Genomic DNA, 26,935 nt, shown 5'->3' with positions numbered 1-26,935 from the left:
AAATATGCTGCAAATACAAAAGATATGCAATCTTGGAACTTAAAAAGTAAATGTTTCTAGAGGACCATCAGAGGGGGTGGAGCTATTCAAACTTTTTAAAAATCTGTGCAGCTTAAACATTCACTAATAGAAGTAATTTAGTTGAGCAGGTAATTGAACTTGAATTATCTGTAGTGTCACTGCAAAATGTCTATTAGCAATACCGCCTACAACCCCAATTCCAGTGGAGTTGGGACTTTGTGTAAAACGTAAATAAAAACAGAATACAATGATTTGCAAATCCCTTTCAACCTATATTCAATTGAATACACTACAAAGACAAGATATTTAATGTTCAAACAGATAAACTTTGTTTTTTGCAAATATTCACTCATTTTGAATTTGATGCCTGCAACACGTTCCAAAGAAGTTGGGGCAGGGGCAACAAAAGACTGGGAGAGTTGAGGAATGCTCAAAAAACACTTGTTTGGAACATTCCACAGGTGAACAGTTTAATTGGAAACAGGTGAGTGTCATGATTGGGTATAAAGGGAGCATCCCTGAAAGGCTCAGTGGTTCATAAGCACGGATGGGGCGAGGTTCACCACTGTGTAAAGAACTGCGTGAGCAAATAGCCCAACAGTTTAAGAACAATGTTTCTCAATGTGCAATTGCAAGGAATTTAGGGATTTCATCATCTACAGTCCATAATATCATCAAAAGATTCAGAGTATCTGGAGAAATCTCTGCAAGTAAGCGGCAAGACAGAAAACCAACATTGAATGCCCGTGACTTTCGATCCCTCAGGCGGCACTGCAATAAAAACCGACATCATTCTGTAAGGGATTCATTCTGTAACCATTAATGCTGAAAGGTACATACAGGTTTTGGAGCAACATATGCTGTCATTCAAGCAACGTCTTTTTCAGGGACCTCCCCGCTTATTTCAGCAAGACAATGCCAAGCCACATTCTGCACATGTTACAACAGCGTGGCTTCGTAGTAAATCAAGCAAGAATGGGAAAGAATTCCATCTACAAAGCTTCAACAATTAGTGTCCTCAGTTCCCAAACGCTTATTGAGTGTTGTTAAAAGGAAAGGTGATGTAACACAGTGGTAAACATGCCCCTGTCCCAACTTCTTTGGAACGTGTTTCTGGCATCAAATTCAAAATGAGTGAATATTTGCAAAAAACAAAGTTTATCCGTTTGAACATTAAATATCTTGTCTTTGTAGTGTATTCAATTGAATATAGGTAGAAAAGGATTTGCAAATCATCGTATTCTGGTTTTTATTTATGTTTTACACAACGTCCCAACTTCATTGGAATTGGGGTTGTATAACTGAAAACTACCATAGTATAGTTATGACATCAGATAGCCAACTAGCCAGCCAATTCAACCATGAACTTACTAAAATGTGAGTCTCTGTGGTCTTACCAACTTTTGTCAGTGATTTTCCATGACAAATATTCCATCCCCTCTACGTATTTTCCACAAACAATTACATTGTGGCTTGTTTCTGTTGTCTTGTGACTGGCTTTGTAAAGTTGTTTGAAGCTGCATGTGTGTTTTGTAAATAGAAAGGCTCAAAAATTACTTTGAAAAAATGTGTTTCATTACCTCTTTCTCCTGAAAAGGTATCATTTTTAAGATAGAAGTTTTTGTCGTGACAGTGACAACATACTTCTTTCTCAATTAAATTATTGAATACTAACAAGTCAGCACTCTTAAGTGGGAAATTCCACCGATTTTAAAATAAATCTTTTTAATTCAATCACGGAGAAGTAAACAAAGTCATTTTGCAAAATCTTTGGACCTGCCCTTTAAGTACCTTAGACTGCAGTTGATAATTGTTTGCTGAAGAGCCACAAGTGCTTCATTTTTGCAGCTAGAGGATATCAACAGTCACTTGGGATGTGATTTGAGCTGGAAAGCTGTTGAAAGTTCAGCTCACGCCCAGAGGAAGTGCATCATTAGTCCAGAAACAGACACTGGTTTTAGAGATAAGGAGCTGGAGGAGAGTAAATGGTCTGAATCATCTGCACCCGTTTGGTTTGTAGTTTTGTTTGGAGGCTTCATATCCTGTATGTAGAAAAGAGCTTAGAAAGGAATTTCCGTTACGACTGACTCAGCCTGAGTCTGAGGCCAGGATTATACTGGAAAGATTTAAAAGAGTTATGTCTGATTAATAAGTCAAAGCCCTATTTCAGCTGGATTAGTTTTACCTGGGGAGGTGCTGCAGTTTAATTGATTATCCATTAGATTATTTTAATCCAGTATGAATCTGTAAAGTCTGTAGTGTTTACTAGTCTGGCTGTAATAATCTGCAGTTGAAACAAGATCTCTCTCAGTAATAGAAGTCCTGTTTGAATCACTCTAATGATAATTTATCAACAAAAACTGCCAACAAATGTGGCCATGTGACATGTTGTTATGGTCATTGAGTGTGGCACCTTTCTGACATTGGTAATGCTGATGTCTACATCCAGGCTACAATTAAAGAAAAAAGATACCATGTAAGAGCCACTTTTGGTTCCCTAAAGAACCTTATGATTCTTTGGAGAATCATTTTTAGGAATGAGATAAAGAACCTATTTTAAAAGTTCAGAGAACCTGCACATTACATAAAGGTTCCAGGAACAATCCTTAAATTGGTATGGAGCCTGTACACTATGTAAAAGTACTTTAAATATTTAAAAGGTTCTTCACACTCACACAGCGTATTTACATAAAACGTCCTCTAGAGGACTTTATTGGTCTTTATTGGCATTTCTCATTAGTACTTAGTACTCTCATTTTAGGCCCCTTTTTATTGTGTATGTTGAATGTATGTTGAATGCTTTTTGTGTTCATTTGGGGAACATACAATCATTTTAACTCAGATTAATTACCAGGCCTTATAAGTTCCTTTTAAATTACTTTATAGAACTTCCTCTGGTAAAACTAAAACTAGCTGAACATTTCTAAGGCCCAGTTTTGCAGTTATAGCTCATTTTCCCTCTTTCTCTCTCACTCTTTCAGAGTGGGTGTTCGTGGGGTCAGTAGTACTGGGTAGTGTTTTGTTCCTGCTGTTGGTGGGGGTTTGCTGGTGTCAATGCTGTCCCCACTCCTGCTGCTGTTACCTGCGTTGTTGCTGCTGTCCTGATACCTGCTGCTGCCCAAAGCACTGTAGGTTTTTCATACACATGCATACACACACACACACACACACACACACACACATGCACTATATGCCCAAAACTATCTAGAGACCCCTTCTAACTAGTGAATTCAGTCACAGGAGTTAAGTTACACACACACAGATATTTGTGATCCAGAACTAATCATCCAACATTGGTACCTGACCTCACTAATGCTCATGTGGCAGTCAGATCCTCACAATGTTCCAACATCCAGTGTAAAGCCTTTCCAGAAGAGGCTGTTACTGCAGCAAAGAGGAACAAAACTCCCTCTTAATGTCATTGGACATGTCAACTTTTGGACCTGTAGTTTATCTATATAAACACTCGCAGGCATGTACATACAAACATTCACCCAGTATACACATGTGTGCATACATGTAAATGTTCTCGCATATGATTACCTATGGGAAATTTGCACTGCTCCTGATGACATTATTCCTCTTCAGTATACGAAGCAGGGAAGATGGCTAAGAGTGGACAGCCTCCGCAGATTGCCATGTATTCTCCATATTACATTCCTGCTCCAGTGGTTTCTCAACCAGCACCAGCTCTCATTGACCCCAAGATGACTGCAGAGCCCCCCTCGGTGGAGAACAATATTGCTGGAGGTCAGTGAGGTTGACCACAAAATGGTACAAACAAACCCAGGAGTATCACTAATGATTGAAGCTGTCTAGACTAATTTGTTCACAAGGTTTAAGCTAGATTTAAATGTGACCTGCATGATCTGTGCATTTTTTGCTCTAATATACTACTTACTCCATTTCTGCTCACATTCATCATCATTAACGTCCCTGGATCACATTTGGACTTAATTACAGGCAGCGCAGAGTGATACTTTTATATTTTTATTTTGTAATCTCAGACTGAATAAATGGGTCTTTTTTGTGTTCTTAATGACGATAGACAGATCCGCTAAGACAAATAAGCAGACAGAGCTTTAAAGAGATAAAATAGGGGAATAAAACAAAAGAAGGCTGTGAGTTTGTTTAAATACTGGAGCCTGTAAGATTTCTTAGTAAAGCACTGCTGTATATCCACAGTGCACAGTGAATTTGTGTTACACTGGCAATAATCAGGACATCTTAGCAACACACAGCGTATATGTGTGTGTCCACAGTGCGCAGTGGCTATCGTCTCCAGGAGAGTCAGGGTCAGGACGCTATGAAAGTTGTGTACTACATAGAGAGGGACCTGGCACAGTTCCAGACGGCCAAGCGGGCCGGACATCCATGTAAGCCTGTATGCAGTCAGCAGTGTTTCTCAGCAGTCAGTGTGTGTGTGTGTGTGTGTGTGTGTGTGCGTGTGAGTGTGTTTGTTTTCATACATTTTCAGGAAACGTCCTGAAATGTCATTTCTTTATATAACAAAAGTTGCATATTGTCTGAAGCAAAACCATTTAATTTTACAGAGGATACGGTTAGGGCTGGGTTTAATGTTAGGCTTAGAACATTTTTATTACATATAGGTACTTAGATACACACATAACAAAGTATAAAACAGCGTAATATTTCGTAATCAGGAGTTGCCCCATCATGAGCCATAAGACCAGCTTCAATGCATCTTGTCATAGATAATTTAAGGCTCTGGAGTTGTAGTGGATAGACGTAATACTATTCTTCCAAAAAATGATCCATGACATTGTGTTTTGATAATGGTGGTAAAAAGTGCTGTCTAACATGTCAGTCTAAAATACGGCGACAGAGAAAGCCATAGCCTATCCCAGCAGTCTTCGGGCGGAAGGCAGGATACACCCTGGACAGGTCACCAGTCCATCGCAGGGCAGACAGACAGACAGTCACTCACACCTAGGGGCAATGTAGTATGTCCAATTGGCCTGACTGCATGTCTTTGGACTGTGGGAGGAAACCGGAGAACCCGGAGGAAACCCACGCAGACACGGGGAGAACATGCAAACTCCACACAGAGAGGACCCTGGTCGCCCGGGAATTGAACCCAGGCCCTCCTTGCTGTGAGGCGACAGCGCTACCGACCACACCACCGTGCAGCCGTGTGTGTGTGTGTGTGTGTGTGTGTGTGTGTGTGTGTGTGTGTGTGTGTGTGTGTGTGTGTGTGTGTGTGTGTGTGTGTGTGTGTGTGTGTGTGTGTGTGTGTGTGTGTGTGTGTGTGTGTGTGTATATATATATCTCTTCTTCTTTCGGCTGCTCCCTTTAGGGTATATATATATATAATTTTCATACTCATTAAACCATTCAGTGACTCCACATGCCCTGTGGATGGGAACCTTGTCATTCTGTAAGAGATCACTCCCTTCAGGATAGAAATGTATAATCTTAGGATACAGGTGATCATGTCTTTCCCATAGATCTAAATACAGATGTCACTTCTTTTCTTTTTTTCAGAAACACTACTCACTAGTCTCCTACTGTCTGTGTTCCAGTAATGAACCCTTTTCAAAGTCACTTTTAGATCTTTTCCTCTTGCCATCTTGATCCAAAATCAGGGGAAGCTAGGTCACATATGGGACACATTATTTCATATAGGACATAACGTTTACTCACTTCTCATTTCCATCAAATTTCAGCAATTTTCATCACAATCAATGTCATCATGCTTATGTGGAACATACTTATAACTTCACCATTTGTAACCCTGAAATAATAACCAATGTTGTTAGATCAGTAAAGGAAGACTTTAAGTGTGAATATTAGATGTATCTGTTGTTGTTTTTTTAATACCTACCTGCTGTTTTACCTGAACTGAATACTACTCATGTGTAGCACGCCTCATATTACATAGCACTAATGGTTCAATGAGAATAGGTTTTACAAATAGCCAGTTTAGGAGATCTAAACCTGTTTGTGAATGGCTACAGAAATGTGAGTCTAATGTTTTTAGTGTAACTATGAAAAGCTGACTGTGCCTTCATAAAGATATTATTGTGTCAGCAGCTGGCAGTATGTCAGAGCTGAGCTCCCTGCATGATGGTGATATAGACTTCAGGCAGACCTACCGGCAGGTTCAGAAGAAAGCTCTGCCACCAATCAGTGACCACAACGACACACAACTTCGCATGATCTCGACAGGTCATGTCCTCCGGCCTGCACACTATCAAAGCAATCGCACCTTGGAGCAACATGACAGCAGGTATCAATACTCTCTGCCTGAGTGCCACAGTTTTTTTAATAGTAGTCCTACATAAACCTGATATATAAATTTGGGGTCTGAAGTTTAATTCATTAGTTTTCTGTAGCTACAAAGATAATAAATACATTTTTTATGTAACAGTATGCAAAGGTATAAGAAACCACATGCACAAGTCTTGACAACTCTATACGGCCAATACAGAGTTGGTGATGTAGTTGTGTAATTTATGTTCACAGCATCTAAACTGTACAAATTCACTGATACTCATATAGAACATTAAAATCAATGTAAAATCACCTGTTTTGATTTTCTTTACTGTGTTATACTGTGTTTACTGTATTTGAGAGTTAAACAGCTAAACAGTCTCTATCACACAGAGATGAACAAACTAATGAAATTACAGACATCACACATGTCTTGGTTGATCTGCTACACTTCACACACAGTGCAATTAATTCAGGCATTCGTAAATTTATTCAGAATAATGATAGATGATGATAACTTGCAGAACAAACATGATGACATTATTATTTCCGCTCTCTACTTGGCTTTTCCCAACTTTAGCAGGCAGCATGAATTTACTTTGTCCGATTGTGGTTGTCTCTGCCATTGGAATGACAACAATCAAGATAACTAATGGGCTATGTCCCAGCAACCAGAACTTTTTGGTAAACATAAGTGCAATGATGCTGGCATCTCCAAAAGCAGCTCAAAGTGAGTTGCAGACAAGCACTTAAAGTTTCAGCTCCTGGATGAGGCGCTGAAACTCTTTGTGCTCCTTTTAGTCTAACCAGTCTCACTGTTTTCTTGTGAAAAGCAAAGTGTACCTTTTTGTCAGTTCAAGACATTCTGCCATTTGTTCACTTTCTTAGTGGTGGAACAATTTCCAGAAAATCCCAAAACCATTGTATCTGGGTTTTTGTGTTGTTTATTCACATCAGGTTTATTGTGTAACGACTTTTAGGCTGTGTACTAATGTTACTGTGCCCGTTTTGTGCAGGTGGAACTGCCGGTCAGAGCATTTGCCCAGGAAAGCATTTGACAGCAGGGGCCGCACTGGCTCTCTGGATGAGCTAGAGGAGTTTGCAAGGAATTATGGCCCACGTGCAGGCCGCAGGGGTGACATTCGTGACCACGAGCGAGATTTCGACATGGAGCTCAGGCCCCGTGACCTGCCCTCTCCATACTGTGATGGCCCACGCCGCTTCCATGATGATGATGATGACGATGATGACTGGCGGCGGCGCAGCCCCCCTCCTTCTCCACGAAAGAGGCGAGACACCGGAGACAGCGAACGTTACGCCCCTCGTAGACAGTCATATGACGATGCCTATCTGTCTTCTGTGTTGGAACGAAAGGCCAGGGAGCGGGGGGAGCGGGTCCGGCGGGCCGATGAGGATAGTGACACACCCTCGAAGGGCAGCTCTAAGAAGAGCAGTGACTGTTATTACAGTCGGTCGCCAAGCAACCGCCCTGATGAGGATGACCCCCTGCCTCCATACTGCGAGGTGGAGCGATATCGGACTGAGCAGCCTGTGGAACGGGAGCGCTGTAGGATGGTGGACACTGGGGCACGGCCCTTCTCTTACACTCGTCCTGGTCAAAGCATGTCCCACACTCTCCAGGAGCGCAGAGAGGAGAGGGACAAACCCAGGAAACTGGTGAGTTACTTATAAGGAGCTGCTATCGCACAGCCTCAGCAAAGCTGAAGCTGGATCAGTAAGTTGCAGATGCGGGCCAGCAGAATTATGCTACAGAAATGGACTACAGATAAACCGTATGTGTAAGAATCCCAAAGACTAAAAGTACTTAAGGAAGCACCTCTTTTATATGGAATACTTCATAGTTTCAGGGGCATGAAGAGTTAATGCTGAATGGCATTCCACACACATGAATTTACTGCAGAGCCTCAGAGCAGAAATCATTTAAAGTCCAAAGGTTCAAAATGAGGCCCTCAGAAACAGGATATTTTAAGCTGACTTACAGTATTAATTAGCACAACAGTAATCGTGTATTATATATATTTATTGAGGATGCATGAGGTGGACATTTTGGGGCCAGTCAGTGTTTAAAAGTCTTTGTAGCCTTTGTAATTTGTATATAACTGTAATCCAAAATGAGCTACAAGATCACACATAAAAAGAACTGTATATTGATTGTTACAGATTCTGTGTTCAGATGTATTATTTTGAAGAATCTGATGGTGTACAAATATGTTTGTTGACAAGTATTACTGTTTTTAAAGGTCTGTATGTTACATATATTTTAATGTGCATCACTAACAGGTCTTACTAATGGAGCATGGGCTTCTGTGCTGCAGACCCTTGAACTAATTATAGGGGAATTACGCAGATTTTTCATAATTTCTGCATAATGGTTGAGATGCAAACACAGTCATTCAGAATGGTGTGATGTGAAACGCTCCGCTCTAGATTAACTTAAAGAGTCAGAACAGTTCCCAGTGATGGTGACAAGGGCCAGATGTCTGAAACCTTTAAAAGCTCCCTCACTGAAATTTCTGCTCAATGTTTTGAATGCAATGCCTGATGCCTGAGACATTGTTTTATGACAGTTTTGAAGTGTCGTTCTAAAAAGTATTTTAATTCATTTATTTTTAATCTGTTCTTAGCAGAGAGGTACATACAGAGTGTTCTAAGGCAAAACAGTCCCCGGATTCCCCAGTTTTACAACTATCAACATTACATTCAAAAATGGCCAATGTAGACATTGTGACCTCTGGTTTCTATTGAGTCAGTAAGTTTACATCTCAACCACTGAATTATGCAGAAATTTTGAACATTTGGTGGAATTACCCTTTAGGCTTTAGCTACATGTCTGTGGGGTCTCTAACATGTGGCTCTTGGTGTTTTTTAACAGACCAGTCATCTAAGCAGAGACTCCCTCATTGTTTGAAGTCAATCAAGAGCCCAAGAGTGTCCGCCATGCTGCTCAGGCTGGACAGGCATCATACTATTAACAAGGCAGAATGCATCAATCTGCAGAGCACTCCTTGTGAAATAATAACACTGGAGCCTGTTGTGTGTTATGAAGAGGAATTCACTGAGAAAAAATAATTCTTACATTTGTTTATTTGTGTTTATGTCTGTGTTTGTGTGGATGTGCACACTACTGCATGTTCAGGGGTCTGTCTCACAAAGCACATTCAGTTTAAACAGGGTTCCTGTCCACTGGACTCAGCTTCAAAAAAACAAATAAATGTAGCCGCAGTTAACTCGTTTTGCAATGCCAGTTTACAGATTACTCTGTTGTACCAGCTATGATTAACGCTTGTGCAGATACATGTAAAGTGTGATGTCTACAAATGAAACATGAGCAGTCCAGCAGCTTATTTTTCAAAGCTCGAAAAATAAATCATATTGTGTGAATATGTAGAAAGTAAAGCATCTATAGTGGTGAAAATGCTTTTACTCTTACCATTAATGCTTATTGGGGCAAAATTGGTGTTTCATCCACTGAGACGTGATATTTTTCATGTGATTGACACCACAAACTATAGAAGGCCACTCTTGCAGTTAGAAGAGGAAGGACTGCCTATTATTTAATATCTTAAAATAATTACTTATTTTCTTAAAATTTCATTATTTCATGCAACATTGAAGTAAGTTATTACATTTGGAGACCAAAAGTAATTGTTTTGGGATAGTGAGTGTTTTGAGAAAATTAGCCATCATTTTGACAGTCAGTAATTTGAGAAAATAAGTCATTACTTCAAGATACTAAGTTGATATTTATAAAAAAAATCAGTTGAGATACTATGTGAATATTTTGAGATGATAAGTCAATATTTCGAGTCAGTATTTTGTGAAAATAAAGCAATGTTTCCAGATAGTAAGTCTATTTTTACAAAATAGTCAATATTTTGAGACTCAAATACAGTATTTTAAAGAAATAAATCACTTCTAGATAGTAAGTCAACAATTTGACATAGTGTTGCCAGAAACACAGAAGGGAAAAAATCATAGGTGATTTATTTTCTCTTGTATTTGTCTTGAATAGGCTTCCATGACAAATGTCACTAAGAAAAAAGGGACCTGAAAAGACACTGATTGGTCCAATAGCCGTTTCTATCTGAAATCTTGTATTGAACCTGCTCTGGAGCATGATAGGTGGAGCAAGACAATATGTTGTAAAAAAAAAAAAAGATACTACATTTCCGAGGTGATTTAACTCAGTAGAAAGTGATCCTCTGCTGTGAGACAGAAATCCAGGATTAGATGGAACTAAGCTTAAAGCGAGCCGGCTAAGCTTTGTGAGACAGACATATCTGTGCTTGTGCTTTGTTTTGGTGTCTTCCAAGCCATAAGTTCACTCCTTCATCTCATTTTAGGACATATCAGTGTTTGAACCTTGACAGGCGGACACAGAGGAACCTCCCTTAGCTCATTCTACAGGTGCACAAAACCACATAAACTGAAAATGCCTCATAATGCCTCTGTGTTTTAATTCCATTCAAGGGCCTTGTTTGGGTTAAGTACTGTATTTGAATACTGCTTATTTGTTTTGTATTCTTTTTATTCTTTTTATGTTTGCACTAGTGAGTCTGTATTTCTTTGTTAATCAGCTGGTCTGCAATGGCAGCACTGAATGATTGTGGTTTTGATAAAGTGCCATGGAGTATTTCATTTGTTTAAAGTAATGATTGTTTTGATATAAACACTTTGTTTATTTAATGCTGTGATATTTGTTTAAATTTGAAGGCTGATAAGAAGTGTGTACTCACGATAAAACACACATGCCTGTTATCTCATATCAGTGTACCCTACTATATACACATTCTACATGTACGCACACCTCTTTATGCAGAAACATAGTGCCTCGTGTAGCATATACGATGAATTATGCTGTGCGGTAAACTGAGTAAGTGGTTCATACAAAAGTGGCTCGGAAAAGCAGGTCATGTTTTCAGCAATGCTGAGCCAAAGCAAAGCAGGAAACTGGACAGGACCCTGCAAAGGAAAGCATGAGTCTTTATCAGGAAATGAGATTACAATAGCTGGAAGACATCTGACACTGGACTTCGCAGGTGCTCTCAGCTCACACTTTAGCATGTTCAGTTATACATGATTTGTTGGTTTTCTGAGTTGAAAATAAGTTACACATCCTGTACAAAGAACCCACTTCTGCACTATTTAATGCTGTTATTTACTGAATTGAACACATTGGAAAAGAATTAAACAGAATGTGGTGTGTGCAAAAGTTATGGCACATTTCATGTTTTATTTGTTTATTTTGCAGTGCTCTCATTTTCTGATGTGTACTTATTTTCAACAAGAAATGTAATTTGACTGGGGGTGTTTAAACTTTTGCATAGGACTGTATGGCAGACAAGAGGGAATCAAACATCTACACACACACAAAATGCTGTTTGTGTAATGATTTATATGATTGTGAGCCATTCTTGAATTTCCTTCCACATCTTCTACACAGTAGTGTGAAACCGAAGGTAGAGATGGGGATGAAAAGGAGATTGCAAGGGTGTCAATCATGGTCCCACCCACAAATTTCACTTATGCCATAGCTGTTTTTAGACTTAAACAACAGCTCATTTACTTACTTATTTATGTATTTATTTGTTTAGTTTAATGTTTGGGGGGCTAATAAGCACAGCACTTTCCCTTTAATAGGCAAATATAATACTGCACCAGCCACATACAACACAACTTTTCAGGTAGTCGCAGGCCTTCATGATTTAACATATATATATATAAATCTGCATATATATATATATATAAACTAAATTCATCACAAAAGATTTTTTCAAAAGGTTTTTCAGAAGGAGTAAAATTAGCATAAGATCTATGTCTGGTCATTGTCTGCCTCGTATTTTATCTAAGTTTGAAAATCAATTCCAGAATGTTTCTACTACAGGACATGACCAGAAAAGACCCCTTACAGTGTCAAGGCTGCTTTCAACAAAAAAATATATCAGTTTTGAATTTTTACACAACCTTTAGGCCTGCTCTTGTGTTAGAGTCAGCGTATGGAAATGTCCATTTCTGTGTCACTAGTGTTTACATAAACAACATGTTAGGTTTACAATTGATTTATATTTAAAAAGAAAGTTATTTTATCATTTGCGCCTTCTTGAACCGTCAATTTAGCAATCTTGGTTTTTAAATCAATTACATAGAATTCCAAGCACCACAGAAGTGCTTGTCCTCACAGTCATGTGTAGAGGATGAGGCCGTATTTTGACTGAATTTCAACTGCAATAATCTATACATAACATCTATAGATGATTCAAATGACATACAGCAAACAAATGCCAAATATATATTACAAAATATATAATGAAAGTTCCCAGGACTCGTGTCACTGGTGTTACTGCATAACCAAAATCTTATGTTTTGATATATAAATCACACTGGTGACATCACTTGACTTCCTTTTACCTATTTTCTGAAGATCAATTAAAGAAAGCAGATGGTAAGTCCACTGTCTCTTTTCAGTTATGAGAGATGTTCTCATTTAGCTCATGTTTTCATATAAAGCTTTTAGCTGAAGTCACTGGTATGACCTACTTTATTCTTAGGTAACTGAAAAAATAGAATACAAGTGGATTAAATTACACACTTTAGTGGATATTATTTACAATGTGGTTTGATGTGCAGTAGCAGCCGTCTTTGTAAAATTTCATTTAAAATATCTGGTGTTACTTTTCTTACGTGTAACGCCAATGGCGATCAGTAACACCCGTAACTCATGGACAGATAAAAAAGGGGGGTTTCTGTTTGTGTACAATGACCCATGATCCCATATTTACATATATATGTAGCACATATATTTTAAAACCTCACATACATTGCCCATATTTTAATATACATCCATAGATTTTCTTAAATATGGCACAGTGGCACAGCATATGTTGTCACCGTGACATGTTTTCTTTAGTCCAGCTTTTTCCGTTCAAAACAAAGTCATCTCCACACAGCAGCGGCAGCTTAGAGGAGAGTTCCTGAAAAAATATCTGGACCATGGAGAGTAAAGCAGCGATATAAACATGCGGGGTGAGGGTTTACTCTAGATATTTCAGGTCTAAATTGTTTTAAACTTCACAGAAAATAACCAGACCTTATCTCAGGTCAAGGTTTTTCAGCTAGGGGTGCCCAGCCAGCACTGCCCCTGGAGAGGCTGTTCACCCTCCAGAGCTACGATCCTAACCCGAGAACACCTGACCCTGGAAGCAGCGTGATATGAGAGGTCAGGGTAAGAAGGAGTGCGGTTTAGTGGAAATAAAGTTTTGAGGAGCAGCAGGATCTCCAGGAGATTCGAATTCAACATGGGCACGATCGGCCACGCGTAGAGAAAAGAGGACCACCCCTGCAATGAGGCCTCGACTTCCAAACAGGGTTAGCAAACAGCACAGCGCCGCCCTGTGGTGAAGAGTCAGAGGTTACAGACCGTAAATTCTTTCATGCACGTCTTCTCATGAAGTCCAGCGATAATTGTGGCTCACAGGGGCAATGAAACGCAATGAAGGTAGCATTAAAAACCGAAGAAACGCAGAGCAGAAAGCGCAGTGGGGCCGAGCACCTGTTCGCGGTGACGTCACGGCGGGTGGGGGGAGGTGCGGCGCGGAGCTGAGGGCCTGAGACTGAGAGACACCTGTACTGTGCACAAGCGGACACGGCGTGTTTACTCGAAATACCTCCCCGCCGGACTATGGAGGAGGCCTCTGTCAGATGACTCACTGAAGCAGAACAGTCAGCTTTCTTGAAATTTGATGAACAATTCCTGGAGAAACTTCCGTGTGACGCAACGCAGCCATGGAGAAGAGGAGGAGGTCGGTAGCCGCGCTCTTCTGCTGCCTTCACCTCACAGGTAAACAAGCCCGTTAGTACCACTCACTAACAAGAACAAAGACCACCAGCTGGTGGGTAAAGATTTCGAAAAAGTCCCTGAATGTTGTAGTTTCAGTGTAAAATCTAGCATGTAGTTTTGAGGAGGTTAATTATCAAACCTACAGGAGCAAACATGCTCAGTATAACGTGGTCACGTGATAGACACCGAGGCTCTGTAGCTTCTGTTTATTTATTTGTGCTCTCATTAGCTTTAGACCGGTATGCTAATGTTCATAAACCTGTGGTTCTTCAAGAGTGTTTCAGTACTAGTAGTGGTTCTATCTAAAACCATGCATTCTGTATAGAACCATATCATGAATACATGGTTCTTAATGTGTTGTATATGGTTCTATATAGCACCAAAAAAAGAGATTGTATATTGTTATGATGGCAATCTTGTGACAACAGAAGAACATTTTTGGTGCTGTAACACCATATACAACACATTCTCCATCAATATAAAGAACCATTTAATCACGAAAAGGTTCTATATAGAACTCATGGTTCTAAATAGAGCCATTACTTGTACTGAAGGACCCTTGAAGAACCGTCTTTTTAAGTGTGTATATGAGCGTACACAACCCGACCTGAAGTAGTTCTTCTTACTGACCTGTTAATGTTCCGTCTCAGTCCCTGTCTGTCACATTGTAGTCATTATTCTTATCTTACTGCAGTTTTCTAATTTAACCACACAAAGACATATGCTGTACTGCAAAAAGTCAGGGACCACCGTTCATTGATTTAATTCAGAGTTGAAACAGCCTTTAAGTGTGAGTTATTCTTTTTCAGGAGATATTTCTGAGGAGATTAGATAGAAGATGAACTAGCGACAAAGTCAAAAGAAAACAGATGGAAAATCCAGCTGTTTTCAAAACTGGATTAAAAAAAAGTTAAAGATAAAGAGAAAAAAGGGCCTCTTAACAACCACGAGAGAGACCTCATACAGCACCAAGACTGTCTCCATCAGATAAACAGCACTGAAAGCTTTCATCTTTGAGAGAGAGGAGAAAATCAAGCTCCACTCTTGCTTGAGATCTGAAAAAGTCCACAGGTGTTCCTGTCCATCCTTCCACTGTGAGAAGACAACTAACCACTATGAGTCTGAAAGGATCGAGAAGATGTTACTGAGAAAAAGAAACAGACAAACAAAGAAGAACATGTGCACTAGAACACTGAAACTGGACACTGGAGATAAGTAAGGAATAGGTTTTGTAATTAGGATTATAAAGATCAGGAGAAGCATAAAATGCAACCAACTTCTAAAACTGATCTGAACTTTGAAAGTATGAAACAATATTCCTGCAGATTTCTTAAAAAAAAAACTGAAGGCCAGTCTCCAGAAGAGAATGGAAGCGGTAATAAAGGAAAAGAGAGGGCACACTAATTACTGAAAAATTCAATATGTAATACTCATACTGTGAAAAATCTTAGGCAAACCATTCAGCTTGGCAGCAAGTGTGTTTCTAGTGTTGTGTATACTATATAACATTAGAATAAAAACAAAAATACAGTAAAAAAGTATTAAGAAGTATTAAGTATTAAGACTTTTTTATTGGGATCTAGCGAGCTTGTAGTTCTTGAGGTATCTGTGTACATTATATTTGTATATTTGTTTTTTCCTGACACAAAAAAATGAATAATGTTGGAAATTAAATGATTCAAAGGTGTTCTCAGGCTGCTTAGTACTGTGTGCTAGTGTTCAGACATTTAGAATTACAATACAAAAGTTTGAGCTTGTGGTTTTCAATTAAAAAAATGTGTGAATCGGTTCTGTTATGACTCTTAAACTTCGATTTCAGCTAATTAGTAGGTGAAGAAAAATGAAGAAATGTTAGATGTGTCCAGAATAATGAACAGAGCTGTAGATGATTCCTTAATGACTGAGAAAGCTGTATAACATCGAGAATGAAGTTATAATAAAATTAACACCCAGAATGCCCCTTATATGAAATGTGATGGCCAAATCTTGGAGATAAATGATCAAGGAATTACTAAATATAAGTAATTACTGTACGTCATTTAATAACTGCTTGCTGTCCTAACTGGAAATATTGAAAAAAAAACATGTATTACATCTTGTAATGCTGTTTAGCTTATAGTATTTCAGTCTACATTGTAATTAAAATGTAATAGAATAACTGCAATTCTAAAAATTACAGGTTATTGCAAACTATTCAAGTCTAGTAAATACCACAATACAAAACAGTTATTTTACACTTCAGTTATTTTGCTGGGGCTTTTTTAAACAGAGTATTCTATTATCTTCGTAGTTTACAATGATATGCTCTTCCTCTTACAGTTAACAGGGTTCTTGTTGGTAGGGTCCCTGACATTGACTTGCTTTTAATTATTTGCAAAGTCCTAATTTAACAGAACAGGCCCTGTATTCATGAAGCTTCTCAGAACATGAGGTCTGATCTAGGACCTCAGTTTCTGTTTGCACTGTAAAACTTAATGAATTCTGGCTTTCATTCAGCTAAACAAGCCTCCAGGAGCATCTGAATGTCAGTCAGGTGAACATGATTTGATATACAGTAGAGCTCTGGAATCACCCAGAGCAAATGAGGAACCAGTTAGTCTTACAGGATTGCTGACAATATTTATTCAGTCCTTTTTATTCTACATTAATAAACAATTACTGTCCATTATGTACAATTACAGTCATCATGTTTTTTATTTGTATGCTCCATCATTATCCAAAGTTCCAAGGTTTAAGTCTGCCACTGGAAAATGTATTACAGGCCAATATTTGAAATATATTTTCTTTCTGAGATTTGAAAGTGTCTTTCTCTGTACTCTTTAGAACTGCTGGCCATCCAGGTGACAGTTCCCTATACAGAGAGGAGCACAACTCTGTTTGCCTCCATCATCCTGCGTTGTGATTACTCAACTTCAGCCAACCAACAGGATGTGCTGGTTACATGGCGCTACAAGTCCTTCTGCCTGGACCCAGTGTTGCAGTATTACTCAACAGGTACACTGTACTGAGGATCTGAGCAATTCCAAAGAAAACGTGGTTCAGCATTTTTAATTATCTTTAATTTCCTTTAAGATAACAGCCACTGATTATCTACATTATTCATTGTGGTCTATATCAGTAATCTGAACAGATACATGGGTAAACATTTTCCAACTCAAACATTTGCAGTCTAATTATTCAGGAACTATTGAGGTCAATAGGCCTCATTCACCAACCGTTCTTAAGATTAAATTTCTTCTTTAAACCCACTTATATAGTTTTCACAAAGATTCTGACTGTTATCTGGGATTTGTTCTTAGGTAAGAACAGAATCTACACCCTCAAGAGCACAAAGGTGTGAATTCTGTGGTTTAAAAACGCATCATAAATCTGACAGACTTTTTTCTCAATAACACGTTTAAGAAAAAAAAAAAAAGATATTGATGAAAGAGGCCCACTGTCACGACTGGCCCCTACCTGTCCTGTCCATGTGCTCCTGTTGTGTTTACTTCCCAGTCCTGTCCATGTGCTTCTTTGTTTTTGTTTTCAGTAATGCCCCCTTTTTTTGTGACTCCGCCCCTGATTGTCTCCACCTGTCCCTCGTCTTCCCTCTGATATATAAGTCCTGTGTTTTGCCCTCGTCTGTTTTGGTCTTTGTTTGCTGGATGTTTTGTTTGTTTGATGTTTGACTTTCTAGTCTTTGATTGTATCCTGTGTACTGAATGTTTGTTCTCTGCATTCTGTTAGTCATATCTGTCTTGCGATCTGTTCGTATTGGCCATTTGAACCTGGACTGTTCTGACTACGACCCTGGATTTTCCCAAAATAATATTTATTTTTATATTAAATTTGTATTTTCGTATGTGTAATGTCTGAAATGACCATTCAGATTTCATTCTTTGCTTTTACATCAATCTAGCAGTCTTAATAAAATATGTATGTTTTTTATCAGTAATTTCTTGGATCTATTTAAAATAAGGAAATCATGTTATTTATATTTGAAAAGTTGACCCAAGACTGCTTTTTAGTCAGCCATAAGTATTCATGAATAAACATAGTATAACTTCATGAAATGCACTTGCACATATATTGTTGTGACAGAAATTGTTGTTTATTTGTTTACACACAACAGGACAATGTGTCACATGTATGAAAACAAAGCTTGGTTGCTTTATAATGATAATTGATTATTTCATTGGGTTACATAAACAGAGCGCTAAAATGTCATGCAAAGTAGCTTTAGTGACAATGTTATTTAATTTCAAATTTTAAATTCAGTTAATTAATAATACCTATGTATTAATAATAATTAATAATAGTACATTCATAGCAGAGGACATCCATCCATCCATCCAACCATCCATCCATCCATTATCTTCAGCTTCTCCGGGGTTCGGGTCGCGGGATCAAATTATCAGACAGTATTTAATTTAAATGTCCAGTTAAGTATTATATGTTAGTTTCATAAAATAGACCCTTCTGTAATATTTTTAAATTTAAGTTCAACTGCGCAAAGCTCACACACGTACAGTACCATGAAAGTCTTAGACACCTAAGCAAATGATTTAAAACCGTTCATCTGGCAAGCAAGTGTGTTTCTAGTTATACTATATAACATTAGAATAAATATTTATAGTTTGAAGAACAAATTTTAGCTCTAGATTTCTCACTATTGCTCCCAACCAACACGTTTTTTTTTCTGAGCAAATAAACGCTTACTGACCAGATGAATAGCTTTTAATATAAATGTGTTTTCAGGTGACTTAAACCTTTAACACAGCGCTGTACATGTCACAGCAGAGGACACTGGGTCATTTGCTGAAGAAAAAAAAAATTATTTGCTGTGGACCGTTTGTAGAAAAAGCAGTTAATCTGCTCCATGTTATACATTTTTTATATTTTCAAAGAATGTACTGTCTTCATTTTATGCAGTTTGGAATAAAAAAATTGGATGTTATGTCAACCATCGGACATGTAAATATTCAGTCTGTGGACATGTAAACGCTCAGCTGTAGTCCATGAATTTCATTTTAATATTACTGTAATGTAAAGTCAGTGAGTTAATCGTGAATGTTCTCTGTCTCTGTTTAGCTTACCAAGCAGCTCTGACTCTGGGACAGGACCCAGCCAACGACTGCCCAGATCGACAACGCACTGTCCGCACGGTCATCCAGAAGAGGGGCATTAATGAACCCATACTGGGGGCAGATTATCGAGAACGCAAGATCACCATCCAAAACAGTGAGCTTAGTGCTGACTAAAGCATTTAAACAAATACTGGAAACCCTTTTCCTAATCTACAAAAAACACCAAACAAAAAAAATGACACAGTTTTCATCAAAAAACCCTAAATGTAGCCAGTTAACTAAGGCCTGTTTGGGATCTTTGGGCTAAGGGGAAAATTGTGTCAATTTGTTTTTAGGCTGAAACATCACTTTCAGCAAAATCAAACAATGTACATGTGTTTCTGGTGTCTTCCACTGAACAACTAACTTGTTGTCACTGTAGAAACTTTACTTTCCACTGTGCTCCTGTAAGTTTGGTTGAGTTTATTTGGTGTAATTGTGCTTATTTACAGAAGCAGATCTGGTCATCACTGAGGTCATGTGGTGGGACAATGGCATGTACTTCTGCTCCATTGATGCAGCTGGAGACACCGTAGGAGACTCTGATAAGGAAATCAAGCTCATTGTGTACCGTAAGAAGCTTAGTACTTGCTTACAATTAGTTGTAAGCTTATTTTATTCTTCTCTTAGAACACAGGTCTGATTTGTAGGATAATTTAATGGCAACACATTAACTGATCATCCACTAACTGTTGCATTTGACATGCTACCTTAAAATCATAGTGAATTGGAAAACAGAATGCAATGCACTTTTTTCCTTAACTTGATGGGCGGGAAATGATTGTGGACGGGACAGGATTTTTTTCTTTGATTTGATTGGCTCGTGAACAGCAGGCATTCTGAAATGAACTTGGAATCAGACTTTTGAAGAAAATCCAAAGATAAAAAAGAAAGTTTAAAAAAATCACTTTTCTAATATTCTCATAGCAAAAGGTGAGAGAATTCGGGTTACTGTTACAATAAACTTGTGTGTGTGTGTGTGTGTGTGTGTGTGTGTGTGTGTGTGTGTGTGTGTGTGTGTGTGTGTGTGTGTGTGTGTGAAGGTTGCTTTATCATCACAGCATTGCAGCATGGTAAAACATTTTTAAAAACAGATACTGTCAGATACCGTCGCAGATATCTTAACTACCTCACTCAATTTGAAATGAGCAAGGGTTGCAAGTATAAAATGAAAGCTGAATTAACTTATAAGTGATTAGTTTACAACTGTTCCAAAAACTGAAAGTAGGAAATTAAAGTGGCGAGAAGAAAGGAAGTTGTCTGCAGCAGGCCAACCAGATGCCGTTGCATGTATATGCAGTCAGGAGCATGTGTTCTCACTTCATGGTGGGAGGGCAAAAGATTAAGGAGAAACAGTAATCTTGTCTTTTGGTTAATATGACACAATGGGCTGTGCTTAAAATAACCATTAATTAATAAAGTAAAAAAAGTCTGAATTCAGGTTTACTTTAAATGATGAGATTAACCACTTGTTAATAAGCACAGGTCATTGCCAAATAGAATGTAATACTATGTCATCTTTCCTTCCCTCAGACTGGTTGACAGTGCTGTTGATCATCATTGGGGCATTGCTGCTGATCATACTCTTCGGTGTCTGCTGCTGTCAGTGCTGTCCTCAGAAATGCTGCTGCTATGTACAATGTCCCTGCTGTCCCAAGACATGCTGCTGCCCAGAGAAAAGTAAATAAATCAGCCCGCACCCTCACCAGTACTTGTCTGCTTACTCTGCAGTTTCCATCAGAATTTAGTGGCCTAGCCAGTTTGATGGCAGGAAAGTTCTATATACATCACCTTTGCTTTGCAAAGTACAAGGTGAAATTTTATGTTAGAAATCAGATATTCCCAGTTCTAAGATGTCATTGGCTCAGCCATATTCAAAAATGTAATTGTAAAGTACTCCATTTGCATATATGACTACACATAATCTAATCTAAGTCGCTGTGCTGTTTTTGGAATAATCCTTGGCTGACAACTTGTTACACTCTTGGTACAGAGTTGTGGCAAAACCTGCCACAAACAAGGGAATGCCCCCCTCTAAAACCCACCATGAATTCCTTTAGTCTTGGGTTTTTTAACATCAGGTGTAATGGATAACAGGAGCAAATGAAGCTATCTAGTGAAGCACTATAGTTGGCTAATGAAGTGTTTTTTCCTTAGAAGAAGTAATGTTTATTTTTACAGCATGTAAAGTGTTTTCTGCACATGCACACATCTGCATTCTTATTTGGAGTATTTTGAGGGGACATTTCAGCCATGCTAACTTACATTTATGGACTAACGAGAAATTTGTTGTCCAATGTACATTGTTGAGATGTGCCATAAGGCCTGCTATAAGGTCCACCTTTATGAGGTGTTGGGTTGGTTTAGATATGTCATTGTCAATTTGTTCCCACCCTAATAAGTCTATGGTCCCACCATCACTAGCCCATATTTTCTTGTGGTTGTCCACAGATGTTCTCTTTAAGAGACCACATCTGGCCCTGCAAAGCTAGTTGTTTGGCAGTTGTAGTCTACTGTTGGTGAACTACATTGCTTGGTGCAATAATTATTCGTTATGATTTTTAATATAATATATAATGATAAGTGATTTATTGAACAGTGGTCTATTTTATCACATTGTATTTTGTCACAGTTCTGCTTTGTCATGCATAACGCTGTTTAACCATGATAAAATATCATTGTTTATTGCTGAATTGTATATTAATGAATCAAAATGTACCCCTCCCCCCTTTATTCCTTTTTTTCATTTGTTTCTTCCCTTCTTTCTTTTGTCTTACTTTTAGTGGTGATGCAACACAGGATGATGCGCGAAGCTCAGAAAGCCATGGCTCCTTGGCTCCACGGCCAACCCATCTATTCTCCCATTGGCTCTAATGGGTCCTCTCAGGCGAACCCTTTGCTCTACTCAGGTCCATAACAAAATCTTGCTTGTGTATCTCTTACTTATAACTGTTTTAATATCCTATATAGTGTAACACTAATGGTGCTTCATTCACAGTCCGTGAGGCACCAAAGTGAGTGTGTTCATTGATTCTGATTTTAATTTTTACAAATATTCAATTCACAGGATCTTTTTCTGAGTACCCTTCTAAACACAATATGCCAATGGGGCCAATGGTTATGCCTCCACCCCAACCTGGGCCTCCTATGATACTTCCACATGGAGTCCAAGCCAATGGCAGCATACATGGGAGTATGCAGGGTGGCATGTATGGTACCAACCAGATGCTGGACTTCCTGGAGAATCAGGTGAGGGGGATGGATGTAGGAGCTCCACTTCTCCAGACTCAGCCTCAGTATGTGGCAGCTCCTCTTCAAGCTCTGCCTCATCAGCAAATAGCCCTTCCACCACAGCCTGTACAGCCCACACAGCCACTAACACAGGCTGTGCCCTTCACCCCTGGGCCACCCAGTATGCTCTCAGCCCTGGATGAGATGGGTGTGCATGGCGTGGAGCGCAGGGTCATTCAGCTGCCCCCCATTGTGGGCCGAGCCCCAAGCCTGCCCTCTCGCAGAGCCCCAAGGGATAACCGTGGGGCACTGCGCTTCTCCAGTCAGTCCAGCAGTAGCTCCAACCGTACAGGCCATTACCGTGATGACTCAAGGCGGGATCCTGGGTCATCACGGCGCGGGATCCTGCGCAGTCATAGTGACGACTCAGACTGGGACGACAGGCGGGGGAGGGGATCAAAGGGACGCAGGGGAGGTTCAGGTGGAGAGCGTCCCTCACGCCCACGAGCACGCAGCAAAGATGAGCTGATAGAGGAGCTGCAGCGGGCAAATCCTCGCCGTGGCTCCTGGAGCTCAGAAGAGGACAGTCACAGAGGAGCTGCAAGCTCACGGGACAGAGGCTGGCCTGAGAAACCACCCAGCTACTCCTCCATTGAGATCCAGGCTGGCCACAGTAGGAGGACCAACTCGGTAAGTGATGTTCTGATTAAGTTTTTAAGATTGACAACCTCACACACCTGTGATTGGTCCTGTATGTATTTTTGTCGATATACAGCCACAAAGTACACTCATGAAGTACGTTAAAGTCAATAAAAGTTAGCTAGGTTGCAACCTACCACCCAAATTTTCCTTTAATCCTCATTTTTAGGTAGCATATTAATACAAGGTTTTATATACACTTTATAGTATGTTCTTTTGCTTTGCTGTTCTCTTGTTTAATGGGCTGGTGTGTCTTGAGTTCACTTTGAGTGCCTACTGGTCAACAGATTTTGGAGTAACAGCTCTTCTGACCCTTAGCCACTCCCACATTGTGAAAAGCAGGATGCCCCCCAACATAAGGTACAAAGTACATAATTGTACTGTCCAATGTCTGTACAGTACTTCACTTGATGCAGTGGAATCATTTCAAGGGGCCAAGGGCCAGTACAACTGCCACTCCAAAATCAGTTGACCAATAGACACTAAGAGGAAAATACCTTCTTCTAAGAACCTCCCACTTGAAGAAATTTGCCATAACTCAGAAGACAAGAACTGATTCTGGAAGCAAAAGAACATATTTAACAGTTTGATACTTATTGTTTTGCTAGTTATTATAATTAAAATGTTTGGTACAAAATTAACTCTATATCGCATACTCAAAACTAACTTATGTTAGTTTAACAAAATTTTGAAAAAATGCAACTGTCAAAACCCTGGCATTACAGATAGTGGCTGCTAGGCTCTTGTCATTTACCATTTTAAAGTAGTTATTAAGGCTTCTGAAAATGTGTCTCATTGATTTACAATGGCCTGTATTCATCAAAGTTGTGTATGGTCAAATCTGATTGTGTAATGAGCATATGCAAATTTCACCAGTTTTGGTCAGTTTCACCTTAGTGTATCTGTATAATTTAAAATAACATCTGATAGTATGGTATGTAAATTTTAGCATAATAGTTTTAACCTGGAAAAATGCTTGATGTGTGGTTACTAAATATGAAAACAGAAAATAAAAAGTGGTTGCACTTATTTTACATGCGCAGTGGTAAAAAATGAGTGCTGCAACTATTCCAGGTTTCACTTGAATACATATTTCACTGTGCTTTTGTTCTATACTACTTTAGACTCCACCTAAAAAATAAACATTTAAATTTGTTATATTAGAAAAACAATCACATTCACAAACATATGATTGTACCATTTTAACTTTTGTGTATTTCACATTTCATTCTTTTCAGTCATCATAAATTTAACACTATAAAGTTTGGTCAGTAGAGGGCATGCTTCATATTAATGGTAGGTAAATGAGGTGTTGGTAGGCTGTAGCCTGTTTTTTTTCCTGAACTGAAGATCATTCATCATTTGTGCTCAAATGTCTGCTTGTTTCCATGTTACTTGAAAGTTTCATGATTCAGACGTACAGTGGTTCATACTTCATTATAAAGGTGGTCAGATCTGCACTCTTTTCATGCAGCTTTGATTAATAGGGCCAGTGGCTGATAATGTCACTTCTGTATGAGTTACATAAACAAAGTGCAATGAGGTAAAAACATAGCCTTCAGACAGAATCATACATTTTTGAGGCATGAACCTTGTGGTTAACTATGGTTCACTTTTGTCATTCATGTTCCTGTACAACCTCTCAAATGCTCTTCACGCTTGTTTTGTTCTCTTTGTCCATTCACTTCTCTCTCTCTCTCTCTCTCTCTCTCTCTCTCTCTCTCTCTCTCTCTCTCTCTCTCTCTCTCTCTCTCTCTCTCTCTCTCTCTCTCTCTCTCTCTCTCTCTCTCTCTCTCTCTCTCTCTCTCTCTCTCTCTCTCTCTCTCTCTCAGGATAAGAGCTCTCGCAGTGGCGTCAGTGTTGTGATCTGAAGCATTGTCCTGCTTGATCCTGTATTTTCACCCAGTCTCTTCAGTGGATGCTTAAATTAGAATGGCCAAGTTTCAGTAAATGGGAGGCATTCCAAAGTTTTCTGTAGAAAGTCACTGTCAAAGAGTGAACAGCCTTAGGCCAGTGGTAGAAGAGGATGTTGAATGATAGTTTTAAAAGTTTTGTAATTTTAATTCATAGATTTTCCTACCTTTTTATAATTTTTAAAAATGTTTTTTATTTTTAGATTTTATTTGTTTGCTTTTACAATTCGAGTGCTGTCATGCAGTGCTAATATTTAATACTAAATAATTGCCTTAAAAAGCTATGATTCAATTTCAGTATAGAGTTTTTGTGTTTACATGTATCTGTTTTGTGTTCAGTTTGGTGGTGGGTTTTTTTGTCTTTGATATGAAGGAAAACTACATGCATACATTTGTTTAATGGAAATCCCACAGATTTTTGAATGATATATATAGCACACACTGACATGTATAAAGTCCTTTAGAGTGGTTTAAGAAAACGTACTAAGAACCTGATTGTAATGTCACAAATACACAAATATAATCTTATACACATGTATTCAGAGTTTTCATATGTAATGTTATGATAGAATAGTAAATCTGAAAAAAATGTTTTCTTTTGTTACTATATTCCCTTAAAACGTCCTGTATTCACTTCTCTGTCATGAATGGATTAGGAAAAAAAAGTTTTAAGCCAACGCCTTATTCTCATTAATCAGTGTACTCGCAACCCTTTCATGTAATAACTTTCTGTGAGGTAGATTTTTTGAAGCATTAAGCGATTCAGATGTCTGGTTCCTGTAACCACCACTGTGAACAATTCTTACTTGGTAAGTTTAAGTAGAATGGAATAATCTGCATCAGACCACCCAGATAACTTTGATAACATTTTAACCTTTTAATGATATAGAATTTTTGAAAAGCTGGTGGAATTCCCCTCTAACGTATGCCTTACATTTCTCCCTACATTTCCTCTGACTTCTTTATTATGAATGACCTTCAGACCACGTGGTATTCCACAAAGTAGGATTTCCCAGTAAGTTGGATAAATTAAGTCAGAAGTTGGGAATGTTCCTTCTCCTGTTGGACAGGCCAACTGACAAGTCTTGCTTTGTAAAATACCCCTCACATGTGTGGTCTTGTACTTGTTCTCCAGAGTTACTCAGTCTGCAAACTGGGCCCATTTACACCCCGCCCCCCTCAACTTTTATGCAGCCTTACGTTTATTTTCAATTTATTACTTTTCTCTCTTCTTTCTGTAAATACTCCTCGTCAGTTTGCTCTGCTCCACTGGCACACAAAAGTAACACTGGATGAAAAGGGGATGATTTGTGTGTTGCGTGTGCTTAGAAGCAAGGCAGCTTGTTTCAGAGAGTCAAAGTGGAGACTTGAGCCAGCTGTGAAGGAATTTAGAGGTCATTTGAATGTGGACATGAATACATACATTTGTGTGGCCAAATTCAGACTCTGTGGTAACAAATTGAAGCCTGTGTACATCCCAAATATTAAAAAGCGACATGCGAGTCGGCACAAGCACTGAGTTATATTCCTCACCTCAGCCTGTGCCTCAGTTACCTTTGGCTCCTTAACAGTGGAGTCATTTTTTATGGCTTCAGATTAGCTGTTTAACTAATATTGCACATATTTTGCTAGGTACAGCAGTCTGGCTGTGGTTACATATGAAGTATAGTTGTGGGGCACATTTGTGTGCTTACTTTCTGTCTTTTTTAAATACATTATCTGTGACTAGTAATTAATAAACAAATGGAAATCGGAACCACCATAATGCTTGTGCAGTTGATTTTTTCAAAATTGACAGGTTTTCTCCTCCTTTTCAAGGAAAATGAACGGTATTGAGAAGAAATGATTTCTAGTGTCTCATTTGTGCCGCTTTT

General features: G+C 38.8%; 2 protein-coding genes across 7 annotated transcripts in view; both read left to right on the top strand.

The window, feature by feature from the left end:
• Positions 1-11,039, top strand: part of ildr2 (immunoglobulin-like domain containing receptor 2) — a 33,318-nt gene extending 22,279 nt beyond the window's left edge. For 3 of the 6 annotated variants that reach the window (XM_017695213.2, XM_017695209.2, XM_017695207.2), the window contains 6 exons: positions 3,003-3,149; positions 3,610-3,771; positions 4,284-4,397; positions 6,073-6,271; positions 7,272-7,932; positions 9,149-11,039. In XM_017695213.2, the coding sequence (XP_017550702.1) occupies positions 3,003-3,149; positions 3,610-3,771; positions 4,284-4,397; positions 6,073-6,271; positions 7,272-7,932; positions 9,149-9,184 (1,319 nt within the window). In that variant the 3' untranslated portion in view covers positions 9,185-11,039. The remainder of the gene's footprint in view (positions 1-3,002; positions 3,150-3,609; positions 3,772-4,283; positions 4,398-6,072; positions 6,272-7,271; positions 7,933-9,148) is intronic. The other 3 variants (XM_017695208.2, XM_017695211.2, XM_017695212.2) reach the window with 3 other exon arrangements.
• A 2,086-nt stretch (positions 11,040-13,125) lies between these two features.
• ildr1b (immunoglobulin-like domain containing receptor 1b) lies at positions 13,126-26,826 on the top strand. The gene is made up of 8 exons (XM_017695214.2): positions 13,126-14,113; positions 16,937-17,107; positions 19,184-19,333; positions 19,671-19,790; positions 20,752-20,898; positions 22,002-22,127; positions 22,286-23,139; positions 24,981-26,826. The coding sequence occupies exons 1-8, from the start codon at positions 14,059-14,061 to the stop codon at positions 25,017-25,019; spliced, it is 1,662 nt and encodes a 553-aa protein (XP_017550703.1). The 5' UTR covers positions 13,126-14,058; the 3' UTR covers positions 25,020-26,826.
• The last annotated feature ends 109 nt before the right edge of the window (positions 26,827-26,935 follow it).

The sequence above is a fragment of the Pygocentrus nattereri genome, chromosome 6 (assembly GCF_015220715.1).
Source record: "Pygocentrus nattereri isolate fPygNat1 chromosome 6, fPygNat1.pri, whole genome shotgun sequence".
NCBI classification, from domain to species: Eukaryota; Metazoa; Chordata; class Actinopteri; order Characiformes; family Serrasalmidae; genus Pygocentrus; species Pygocentrus nattereri.
The sequence above is the reverse complement of the archived record's forward strand: the minus strand, read 5'-3'. Positions and strand labels throughout refer to the sequence as shown.

Excerpts from the sequence above, each read along its gene's own strand:
- ildr1b (XM_017695214.2), top strand. The coding sequence starts at position 14,059 with ATGGAGAAGAGGAGGAGGTCGGTAGCCGCGCTCTTCTGCTGCCTTCAC. Across the intron at positions 17,108-19,183 it reads GTTGCAGTATTACTCAACAG|CTTACCAAGCAGCTCTGACT; the intron begins GTACACTGTACT and ends GTCTCTGTTTAG. Across the intron at positions 22,128-22,285 it reads GAACCCTTTGCTCTACTCAG|GATCTTTTTCTGAGTACCCT; the intron begins GTCCATAACAAA and ends TTCAATTCACAG.